The sequence below is a fragment of the Miscanthus floridulus genome, chromosome 17 (genome assembly GCF_019320115.1).
Source record: "Miscanthus floridulus cultivar M001 chromosome 17, ASM1932011v1, whole genome shotgun sequence".
NCBI classification, from domain to species: Eukaryota; Viridiplantae; Streptophyta; class Magnoliopsida; order Poales; family Poaceae; genus Miscanthus; species Miscanthus floridulus.
This window is the reverse complement of record NC_089596.1, coordinates 7,096,475-7,108,613: the sequence shown is the minus strand read 5'-3', so window position 1 is coordinate 7,108,613 and position 12,139 is coordinate 7,096,475. Positions and strand designations below refer to the sequence as shown.

At 48.5% G+C, this 12,139-nt stretch overlaps 1 protein-coding gene and 1 pseudogene across 1 annotated transcript; one reads left to right on the top strand and one right to left on the bottom strand.

Annotated features, from left to right (window-relative positions):
• Positions 1-104: 104 nt before the first annotated feature.
• LOC136517552 (PGR5-like protein 1B, chloroplastic) lies at positions 105-2,403 on the bottom strand (annotated as a pseudogene).
• Positions 2,404-7,077: 4,674 nt separating this feature from the next.
• LOC136518088 (probable kinetochore protein SPC25) lies at positions 7,078-11,721 on the top strand. The gene is made up of 8 exons (XM_066511744.1): positions 7,078-7,549; positions 7,648-7,713; positions 7,831-7,977; positions 8,122-8,241; positions 8,344-8,424; positions 8,540-8,662; positions 10,914-11,158; positions 11,281-11,721. The coding sequence occupies exons 1-8, from the start codon at positions 7,315-7,317 to the stop codon at positions 11,290-11,292; spliced, it is 1,029 nt and encodes a 342-aa protein (XP_066367841.1). The 5' UTR covers positions 7,078-7,314; the 3' UTR covers positions 11,293-11,721.
• Positions 11,722-12,139: the final 418 nt, after the last annotated feature.

Here is a 12,139-nt window from a genome sequence, read left to right as displayed (position 1 = left end):
ACACAGTAAGCCCTTCTGATCAATAAGAGTGGCATCTGAAAAATGTTTCAGTCGATCAGAAGGGCTCCATCTCATCAGATTATCTAAACTTTCTTCATCAGCTGCAATTAGAATTTTAGTCATTTATCCATTTCCGTTTCCTAGGATGCCCTTGCTTCACTAGATAAACCCGGCCGTAGACCCAACTTCTTCTAGGCCCTGACAAAGATTTCTGCAGAACACCATGACAAAGGGGAAAAACTAAGATGCCATGTTCTGTAGTGGGAAAAAAAATCTATAGTGAATTCACCCACTTGTGAACCCTATGAAAATCTGGAATCGAGCCCATAAATAATAAATAACTTTATTAAGCACATGTGATTCATTAGTGCATTGCGGCATTGGTTTTGAATGCGAAATGTGTCACAGTTAAGGAGCTGAACATGTACAATGCTAAGGGGTAGCAGATTTTTTTTATATACAACACAATCTTGGTGCAGATCAGCAGATGTCATTGTACTCTGAAAAAGGAAATTGTGTTGTTTTGCATGCATTGCCATCCGAAAATCATAATTTGACTTCATTTCTTTTGCCGACATTTTGATATTGCAAAGTAGCATGAAAATACAGGTGTTCCGTGTACCTCAATTTTCGCGCTGTACTCCAAAGGGCACTCACAGACATGACATTCTGCTCTATGAGGTGCTCGAACGGATTTATCAGTCTTGACAAATGCAAATACCTGACATCAACATGCTCAAGTTTCTCAGATCACCAGATGATTACGAATAAATGATAAGCAGAATGATAACTGATTACTATCATTACATTACTACTAGAACTGAATCTAACCTGCTCACCACAATTCGGGCAGGACCCTTTTAGTGCAACCAAATTGTTTGTCAATAAGCCCCGCAGCGCACCAACTGAAACAACCAACCAGAGGGTTTACCATGTGTAGAAATTAAGATATGAGATGTACAAACATGACGGCAAAAGCGAGAATTGACATATCTGCATCCTCACCGGACGCAGAAGCGATGGGATAACCAACTAGATGCCCCAATCCAACCAAAACCAAGTCGTTAACTCTTGTTATCGCATCAAGGGACTTTTCACCGTACAGGAGGTGCCTTGCTCCAAACACATCCCCGAACGCGATGCTCAGAGTGTACAGACTAGGAACAAGAAAGGCTGAGGTACCGAACAGGAGGAGCAACATCCAGATGCTTGACAATGCCATAAACATCGCTTGGTCCTCCTGCCCTATACCCAAAGGCCGATAAAACATCGGAGCATAAGCCAATAGCCTTAGTACCGAGCGAACGGGATTAAGTTTAGATGGGAAACAAACGCGAAAGGTTACCTCGGCGTCGGCGTAGGTCGATTGCCTTATGAGGCTGCAACGGGGGTATTTTACGACAGATTTGGAGCCGTAAAGCCGGAGCTTCAGCTGCAAAGGGTGTATGGTTCGTCAGAAGAAGAGCTGCTGGAAATTGGAATATGGTTTACTACGAATTTGGAGTCTGAAACTCTGAATATGTATGTGGTGAGGTTAGCTATCAGCTAATTGGCAAAGTGCAGCTCGAATTTCACTTTACCTCGACTTTGTCAAACATGTCGTCGACGATCAATGGCTGACCGCTGTAGTAGGAATCCCTGGCCTGCACGCACACAGCACAGGGTTGAAGAGCATGTTAATGGCTGGCAGCTAATGAACTTGATGCGGCAGACTACTGCACTATAGTGTGTGCAATCCGTATACTCCCAGCAAGAACTGAACAATCTTCTTTCTAGTATAAAAGAAGCTCCTTTCTGGCATGGAGAAGGCAGAAGCACCTGGTGGTAGAGCGCCTCGAGCTTCTCCTGGCTGGCGGTCTCGATTGGCCCCACGTAGAGGCAGGATGGACCCTCCGCCGCCGCCGCCGCTGCCGCGGCGACCCTCGCGCCGCGCAGCCGCACCCAGGGCGGGCGCGGGCGCGGGCGGCTGAGGCAGCCGCTCCCAGGCGCCACCGGGGCGGCGGCCGCCATACGCTGAAGCCGAAACGGCAGCTGTTTCTCTCGTCGTCGGACTTGGCGACCTCCCTGCAGCTCTCGAGTGGGAGAAGGGAGGAGGACAAGGGAGCGCGGCGCGGAGGGGAAAGGGAACAGATTACAGAACAGAGGGCAACCAAATCGGGCAATCAACTGGCCGTCGTCGTGTTGCGCCTGCGAGCAGGTCGAGGGAGTAGCGGTTGCGCGGAGGACACACAGCAGCCAGGCAGCCAGCCGCGACGGGGAAGGTCGGGGCGGGACAACGTGTGGCTCTGCTCCACGGGGCCACGGCGGCGTCTCAGGGGTCCGGAGTCCGGACAGATCTTTTCGCGCAGCGGCCCGCAGGAGAGGAGACGGATGGACCTGGATGGCTACAAGTCAGCAGCGTCAGACAGAGTTGGAGTTGCTTCTTCGGATCAATGTTGTTGCCTTCTCTGTGTTTTCCACTGTGGAAAATCAGTCGTTTCATCTCATCTTATCCGAAGCCGCAGTCTTCTTCGAGTGTGTGTTTGATCATCATCGTCGACAGAGACAAGGGACACGAGACACACTGGGTAGTGGGTACACAGTAGGAGCGCACGACACGATACGACCACTAATTCGACCATTACCCAGAATATATAAAAAAATAAGTCTAAAAAAAGAATATATAAAAAGTAAAAAACCATGCGTTGCGATAGAGTTGGTTGCTCAGTCACATGTACAACTTGCGTTTTGGAAATTTATGTTTTGTTCTGATGTATGTTTTAAAATCAAACTCTGTATGTGTCTAGATGAAATATGGTCTCGTATTGAATTTGGACTATGCTAAATTTGGATCGGAAATGTGGTCTGAATTTCGATTGAAAACACGTAAGATGACAAAGAGTGAGATGCAGATGGATTATGGAGTAGAGTGAGGCGTGGTCGGATACGTCGCGACGAAAAAGTAGGAGAGAAAAAAAATTCTTCTTTAAATATTTATATTAGATAGAATGTAGAGATGTAGATATAAATAAATAAACTATGATGGGCGTTCAAGGCTACCACTTTCTTACGCTGCCGTAGTAAAACACTCTCTCTAAATCCAAAACGAATATGAATCTCATTTCTCGAGCAGTCAAACATTCTTAAGTATGACTATATTTATAGAAAATAATATCAACATTATATCTATAAATAGGTTTTTATAAAAATGTGGTCTTGTATTAATATAAGAGTGATTTGGATCCACGTCATTATAATTCTTCAACTTTGAAGATCTGCCATTACAATTCACCTATTCTGAAATTTGCCATTACAATTCTTCTACCCGACACTTGCCATTTTCTACGTCTTTCGGGTGTCTGGGCCCACTGTCAGGCCGTATACGTGTACACATCTTCCATATAGACCAAAACACCCCCTGCTGCTTCTCTCCCTCCACTCACTGACGTGTGGGCCCCACACGTCAGATTCTCCTTCAACCTCCGGCAGTCTTCCTCTTCCTCCACCGTCCAACGAGGGGGAGGGCCGGATGTGCGCGGGAGTGGATCCGGCCCTGGCTCCGGCGGTCGAGGGCGCGGGCGCTACCCCTGCCCGGTGCAGTACGTCTTCCCCGCAGCAGGTGAGGGCGCACTCCGTCGTCTTCTTCCCCGTGGCCGGCCATCGAGCGGGCGAGTTCGTCCCGACGGCAGGCGCTCCTCTGGCCCCTCTTCGTCTTCCCCGCGGTGATGAGGACATCACTCCTTTGGATGTACCAGCTGATCCTCCAACCGTCATGCAAGGTCCAATGACCCGGGCTCGAATGCGTCAACTCAATTTACAGGTGAGCTCGTTCTTAAGCGATCCTTTTCATACTTTTGAGAATAGATTACTACCTAATGATGTTATCTTGCTTAGGAACATTGGAGAGGGTCAAGAGGGACTAAGAGGACGTGGAGGAGGTGATGATGACCAGCAAGGACGTCCAACACAAGCCGGAGGCCTAGTCCAACATGAATTCGAGTCTGCATCGGCCTCCAGGACCAGTCTGCCTTAAACTGGTCGCCCAGGACGCATCCGGACTCCGTTTTCGATGATCCACATATGGATGGAAAGCTAATTTGATAAGGAAGCTAATCCAAGTGGTTTCACGTCAAAAGCTGTTCGGAATCAACGGGAATCATCGAAACAAGTCAGCGTCCAGAATCTGTCAGGGTGCTGCGACACCGTCTTTTGGTCCGTTGGACCGTGTATCGAGTTTGGGCCCATTAGGGGCGCGTCCAGGGGTCTTGCACGACCCTAGAGTATTCATAAACAGCCGCCGCCCCTCTATTAGGGTTCGGGTTTTGCTTAGATTATTCTGTCAAGAAACAGTTTCACCGTTCTTCGGTTTGTGAGACCCCAACTCGTGAGATTAATCTTTCATCTGCAATTTGGTTGCGTTCTTTCTTGTTCTTGCTTGTGTTCTTCGTTGCGCAGGCAGGGATTAGCCTTCTTGGCGAGGTCAACCTGGTCCGTGACTTGGTTGATAACCAGAGGAGCTGTGGTGCTAAGATTGCAGGGTTCGATCTTTCGATCTGAAGCCGGATCGGTGTGTCATTCTCCGCCAAAACGATAGTTATCATCACCTGACGGAAGATCGGGATCCCCGTCTCCATTACGCGGTCTCCCACCGAGCTGGTGAACGCGGACACGGTGGCGGGCGAGTCAATCCACGGCGGATGCGTGCGCACTCCGTCTTCTTTTCCCCCACATCGGCGAGCCGCAGGCCCCGCCCCAAGCTCCGCCGTAGGACGTAGATTCGGCTGAGGACATGGCCCCGGCCACGTCCCCACCTTCGGTGGCCCCCGCAGCCCCTCCCGTGTTCAACTCCGGCAAAGCACGGATTCGGCGTCCAGCTCCAGCGAGGCACGGATCTCGAGCAAGGGCATGCAGTCTCCGTTTCTCGCCATGTCGCGTTGCGGTTCCAGATGCGTCGCGGCGGCAGCGGCTCGCGCGCGCGCCTGCGTGGTGGCGACGACTGCTGCTCACCCGCGTGCCTGCGGGAGCATGGCAAGCAGCCAGCGGCAGCGCATGCTCGGGTTAGTAGGGCACGCTCACGCAAGCACGGCAAGCAGCGAGCGGCTACAGCGGGCGGCGGGTTAGCGAGCAGGAGCCGCGGCCCATGGTTGCCGGCGTCGGGGAGAGGCCTACCCGGAGCTCGCGTGCGGCCATGACCTAGACGGAGCTCCCACGCGGGAGGTCGTGCTGGAGGTTGAAGGAGAATCTGACGTGTGGGGCCCACACGTCAGTGAGTGGAGGGAGAGAAGCAGCAGGGAGTGTTTTGGTCCATACGGAAGATGTGTACACGTATACGGCCTGACAGTGGGCCTAGACACCCGAAAGACGTAGAAAATGACAAGTATCAGGTAGAAGAAGAATTATAATGGCAAGTTTTAGAATAGGTGAATTGTAATGGCAGATCTCCAAAGTTGAAGAACTATAATGGCGTGGATCCAAATAACCCTTAATATAATGACACGGGCGGACGAACATCCTATACCCAGCATTATCGGTGTGGCTAACGCCCGGACGTCCGAATGGATGCGCGCGCAGCCCGCCCCAGTCCACCATTGCCCCACCCTCTGTTCAGATTTGCCCTGCCCCGTATCTACGCCCGCCGGTCATTCCCTAGACCCGCTCCTCTCTCTCTCCGTGTGGACGGCTCTCGAGAGTCAGGACCTAGCGTGCCCCGACCGGAGCACCCGTCCGCCCGCCCCCCGACACCCCCATCTGCAGCCCCTCCCGACGTGCCACGCGCACTGTCCTCTTGCCCTGGCGAAACAACATAAAACACTTGCAACATAAAAAAAATGAATGCAACATGCATCTGAAAACATATGAAACACTTAGAACATGCACTTGCAACATGTGTGTGGAACACATGAAACATAAAAAAAATAACACTTGCAACTTGCAACACGAAACCACTTGCTGTAACATAAGACTAAAACAGCTCAAACATTTTGGAATATACTGTTACAACATATGTGTAAAACATACGCAACATCCAGATAAAAAATAATTACAACATACGTATAGAAACAGATGAAACATTTTGAACAAATGCTTGCAACATGCATATGAAATATTTGCAACATACGCCGATCTATTTTTGCAATATCAAAATGGAACAATTATAACATACATCTAAAACGTCTGAAATAATTGAAACATACATATGCAACATAGGGGAGGGAAGGCCGAGGCCGGTCGATTCTAGCCACCGGGGTTGGACCAGCAGCGAGTGACGACGCACAAGCACCATCGCCACTAGCACCGGGCTTGGCTCGTTCGGGCGAGCGCACTAGCACCAGCGCGCGCGCGCCACCACCACCAGCTTCGGTCTTGGCTCGGGCGCGCGCGACCAGAGGGGGTGAGAACGCTCGCGACGGGGGCGAGCGAGCGGTGCGGGATGGGGCATGCGACAGCAGCGAGGCAGAGTGGCACCCACGTTCGGGACAGGACAGGACGAGCGGAGTGGCAGCCGATGTGGTGGAGAGGAGAGAGCGGAAGGCATAAGAAGGTTTTCTCTCTCTCTTTTTTTAATAACGGTTGGGGATGAGGGCGAGTGGATGAACGGTCATTGGACTGCGTCGCGGCCCACCGTCGACACCGTCCAAGCGGACGGACGTCCTATACCCATACCCAGGATTACCTATTACGTATCATAGTATCAGTATTCTCCTTGTCTCCAGAACACATAAGGTAGTATTGTTTTGTATTGCCACTCCAACGCAATTACTCACGCCTGGACTAAACTAATCTGGGCCCTGAAGTGAGCATACGTCTCGTCAAGCCCATCAAAGCCCAAATAATAATAAAGGATAGATGGGCCGACCATCCAGCCCAATCTGGCTCTTCATCTTTGTCTCCATCTCCTGTTGCAAAATCCCCCAATTCAATTCCCTCCCCTCTGGGCACCGAGCCGTAGCTCGGAAAACAGAGTGCTCGGTGAGCAGCCGGTCATGAGTTCGAGGCTTCCGCTCTCTCCTCTCACGACTCCCACTGGAGTTCCAATTATTGTCAGGACGGTGGATACCTCGTATGATAGACTACAACTGTTATATCTCTCGGCTATGTTTTAGTTGACCTAAATATATAGGTTGTAGATTTAGATGTGTATACGTGTGGTGTTGTGGTGTGAGTTGCGTGTGTTGAGATAGTACAACTTGTATCGAAGGTTGAGGCAATCAAAAAAAAAATCCCTCCCCTCTCTTCCTCTCTTCGCAAGTCCTCGAGCCGTTCGGTTGGAAGGAATCTGGAGGAGACGAGGAGCCCCCGTGCTCGAGGGATCCGCTGGAGTCGGAGTAGCAGCGGATGTCGTCGTCGTGGTCCGACCTCCAGCAGCATTTGGCTGCCGCCCTCCGCCGTCAGACCCCCGCCGCCGCCGCCGCGCCTGCTGGAGCCGGGGGAGGCGCGCCGGATCGGGCGGCTGTGGCGGCGGCGATTCAGCGCCAAAAGGCCGCGCAACGCGCCAGGGCTGCGACGGACGCGTTCGCCGCGAAGCTCGCCCCGGCCCGGTCCCTCGCCGACCAGACCTTCTCGCGCCGAGGTACTGCCGCCGCCGCCGCCGCCGCCCGTCCTCCCGCCCGACCTCCCCCCTCGTTTCGGTTCAGTTCAGCTCAAGGTGTTCGGTGTTCCTGTCTGTAGAGCAGCTCAAGGGACTCAAGGATCAGCTCCGGGACCTCCAGTCGCAGCTCAGCGAGGCTGTCGCACGTACGCGCAGCAAACCTTTCTTTCTCCACTACATTACATTTTGGTCTGTTGGGGTTGGCTCACGAGAGGCCGTGCTGCTACGGTGACTGAAATCCGGTTCCGCTCCGCCCTTTGCAGTTCAGTCGTCCAAGGAATCGAAACGCAAGCGTGCCACAGAGTCGATCTTGGAGGCCACGGCTACGAATGAGCGGCTCCGTAGCTTGGTGGCGGATTCCAGGGAGAAGAGGGACTTGCGTGCTGCAATCACATCCGAGGAACTTAAAGGTGTATGCACGCCCTTCTCTACTATCCCGATGCTACTTTTGTCTCTTGGGTTGTTGTTATTGTTGTGGCATTGTCATAGGTTATAACAAATGCATCAAGTAAAATGCCAGTTATAACACTCTATTTGTTTTCGTCCTGTTGCAGCTCTCGAATCACTTGAAGCAGAGAGTAAAGAAGACACCGAGAGGGATGAGAATGCACGAAAAAAAGCTCTCCTCTGGTATGATAAGTTCCTCGGCTTCCGGGTTATAGGTGGAGAAGGAGGTAAGCCATACACGAGCTTGATGCTACGCTTAGTTACATGGTGCTGGTGCGGTGCTGCCACTGTGTTCCCTGACAAGCATCTTGTTTTTTTTTTCCCTCAAGATGTGAAGTTTGTTTACAACAAGATTGACCCACAACGTCGAGAGAAGGAATACTCGTTTCGTGTAAGTCCGAGTTTACAATGTGAGTTGAAGCTCCTTCCGGTGTCTGGCCAAGTGCCTCTGTTGTATACCTCCCTTCTTTTTTTTTACATTTTTTACATGTATATTTTCTCAAAATTCTTCTTCTTTCATAGCAGTCATCGAATGTGATCCTCACGTCAAGGATATTGAGGAATTGGCGAAAGATTTGGATTTGAATAAACATCTATTCAAGTTTGCAAGAATGGCCAGAGAGAAATTCCAGTCTTCTTTCATGAATGGTAACCAACAATTTATATCATTTACCTTTTTACGATAATGTGATCAAGTATCAGATTTATAAACATCTTCTACAAATATAATAATCCGAATGGACTTTTTTTTTCTCGAACATGAGGGGGTAAAACAAAACAAACCAGAAAACAACCTTTCTAAGATTACAAATAATCGACTTGACTATGCAAATGCACTGGAGCTATAACCCAAGACGCCTGAGTTCTAGGTTCTAGAGGTTTCTTGCCCCAGCCAGAACCCAGAGATGACCCTCCAGCTGCAAGTTTCTCATAGAGGTTGAGACACTTGGCGAATCTCCGTCAAACACACAGGCGTTTCGATGCTTCCACAAGGTCCAAGCCCCCAAAATGATGAGAGAGTTTACTCCTTTCCTTTGTTGTTTATCAACTCTTTTAGTGATTTTCCTCCAACAAGTGGCAAAGCTGTGTTCCCTTCTATTAGGTACCAGCTGCTGCAAATTAAGTGGAGAGAGCACACTATGCCAAAATTGTCTTGCAAACACACATGTTGTAAGAATATGCTGGATAGTTTCTTCTTCTTGGTCACAGAGTATACATTTATCTGGATGAGGAAGCCCCCTCTTTGTTAGCTGATCAGCTGTCCAACATTTATTTTTTATGGCAAGCCAGAGGAACATCTTACATTTTGCTGGTGCCCAAGATTTCCAGATGGCGCCATGGTTCAAACTGAATAGACCCATAAAAGAATGCCTTGTATGCCGTCTTGGATAAGAAAGAACCTGATATTTCATGCTTCCAAATATGCTGATCATCATCACTTGTGAGGGTAAAATTCATAAGAGCATCCCAAAGTTTGAGGAACTCTATCAGCCATTAAGAGAGACCCCCACGTATGTCCTGTACCCACACCCGGTTGTCCAACGCCTCCTCAACCTTGCGAGTTTTTAGGATCCTTGATGGCACACAAACAACAACCTCTGAGGCCATGTCTACTAGGGAGCAGCCATGTAACCAACGGTCTGTCCAAAATAAGGTATTTCTTCCATTGCCCACATTTGTTATCACCGAGATTGCAAACATTCCTCGGGCATGTGGATGGGAAGGGATTTCCAGACCTGACCATGCTCTATCTGCTGAAGTTTTTTGCCACCACAACCACTTCATTTGTAGAGCCCACCCCATAATTTCCAAGTTTTGGATAACCAAGCCACCGAGTTCCAAAGGCCTTTGCACTTTCTCCCATCCCACCAAACAGCAGCCCCCATTGGCCTCTTTGTGACCTCGCCAAAGAAAACCTCGTCTTATCTTGTCTATAGCCTTTATCACCCATTTTGGCACATTTATCGCAATTAGTAAATAAACAGGGATGGCTGATAGAACAAACCGTACCAAAGCCGCTCTACCAGCTTTGCTCAGGAGCGAGGCTTTCCAACTAGGTAGCCCATCTGCTACTTTCTCAATCAAGGCATAAGATCTCTCTTGTACAGCTTCTTGTTAGATACTGGTAATCCCAAGTAAATACAGGGAAATTCCTTTGTTGGACATTGCATGGTGTCTTGGACAATCTGAATTGCAGTATCCTCACAATGGATAGGCACCACACAACTTTTATTCAGATTTGTATGCAAACCAGAGGCTGCACCAAAACACTCCAATAGTCCTTTAGTAATTCTCAATTCCTCTTCCACGGGCCTAATGAATAATGCCACATCATCCGCATATAAAGAAATACGTTGTCCTGCTGCACGTCGAGATAAAGGCTGCAGCAGACCTTCCTCTCCTGCCTTGGTAACAAGGCTGTTAAGAACGTCCATAACAACGATGAACAGCATAGGTGAGAGGGGGTCTCCCTGCCGGAGTCCCCTCTGATGGATTATAGATTCCCTGGGAGCACCATTAACTAGAATTTGCGTCGAGGCGGTGGAGACAAGACTTGAGACAAGGTTGCACCACCGCTGCCCAAAGCCAAGGTGAGAGAGAACCTCCATTAAAAATGATCAAGAAACCGAATCAAAAGCTTTGGAGATATCCAATTTTAGGAAAAGACTTGAGACTTTCTGACGCTGCAGCAACTTGATAGTTTGTTGCACTAGAATGAACCCTTTTATGTCCAGATATTTTCAGTTTCAGTGAAATTCTCCGGATATATACCCCCTTTTATGTCCCAAGATTTTTGTATGCAAGATAGATTGTATACCTTTTCTCTGGAAGTTAGCAGTTAACTTTTGTCATTGTGTACTTTTTCTTTGCAAGTTATCAGTTAACTCTTATTCCTCAGGGACTCTTCCTATAAGCCCAGTTGTCTCCGTAGAGACTCTTCCTGTAAGTCCAGTCGTCGGTTCAGATGTCTCTGCTGCGCCACTCCCATCTCCTGTGATGTCAGTTAGCAACAGAAGTGAGGACGCTCACAATCAAACCCAATCCTCAAGCAAGAAAAATGTGCAGTTACTTCCTGCTAAGAGAGAAGCCACAGCCCTGTCAGGAGTGTCTCCTGGTGTTTTGCGTCGTTCCCCACGTCTCGAGGCAAGTTGACTGTCAATGTCTAGATGCATTCCCATTCTCGGCTAGTGATTATCTAGACTCTAGAGGGCAAGTTTACTGATGTAGTATGGTCATGTCATAATTTTTTTGCATTGTTTGTGCAGGGAATGCGGTGAGCTAGTAGCCGAAGCAGATTCTGACCTGGATCTTGAACCAAGTGATTCTGATACTGTGGTGATTTAGTCCATATGGTGCTTTTCTTTCTTTTAATTTAACTGAAACCTAGAAGGGTATGGTGGCTTGGTTGGCAGTTGGCCGGGCAGAGTGGCTAACTTGGCCTGTAATATTCTGTTGTACTCTGCTGTAGTGGATGAAGCCATGAGTCGTGTTCTGGTTTATGGTGTCTATATGTAGCAAGTTTATGAGATTTCAGCAACCACGAGCTCGTTGGTTGTCGCTAGCCTTAGCTCGTTGGTTGTCGCTAGCCTTAACCAAATTATCAGATATTCATACCCACTAAAATGTGAATACGCATATCTGTATCTGCTTTCAAAATGGATATTGTAACAAATACATTCGAATTCGTCTTTCTTCATTTGCATGATCCAAATTTACATTGGTATCCGAGGTAGACGTGGATATGGATGAATGTCAGTTTGATTTAGTTTGAAACTGATATATTTATTAAAGAAACCATTTTCAAATACTATTATTTTTTATGCAAATTGTTTTCTATATTCTGATTCACTTATTTTTTATTGATATATTCTTATATATTGATATATTTGATTGTTTAAATATTCGTTGATAAATAGGGATGCAAATGGATTGGGTGTAAATAGATATATACAGATACAAATACAAATTATTATGTTTTTTTAATTTATTTATATTTTGGCGATTCTAGAGCCCGGATGTTCGGCGTGCGATTGTGCGTTAACCCGTCTGTCCCCGTGTATAGAACGGAATTGAAGGAACCCACCCCTGACCTCTGCTCCCCACGGCACCCCTGTCTTCCTTCCC

Bases quoted from the DNA above. Each gene is read 5' to 3' on its own strand.
- LOC136518088 (XM_066511744.1), top strand. From the start codon at position 7,315: ATGTCGTCGTCGTGGTCCGACCTCCAGCAGCATTTGGCTGCCGCCCTC. The intron at 7,978-8,121 runs GTGTATGCACGC...GTCCTGTTGCAG, and splicing joins CACATCCGAGGAACTTAAAG to CTCTCGAATCACTTGAAGCA. The intron at 8,242-8,343 runs GTAAGCCATACA...TTTTCCCTCAAG, and splicing joins GGTTATAGGTGGAGAAGGAG to ATGTGAAGTTTGTTTACAAC.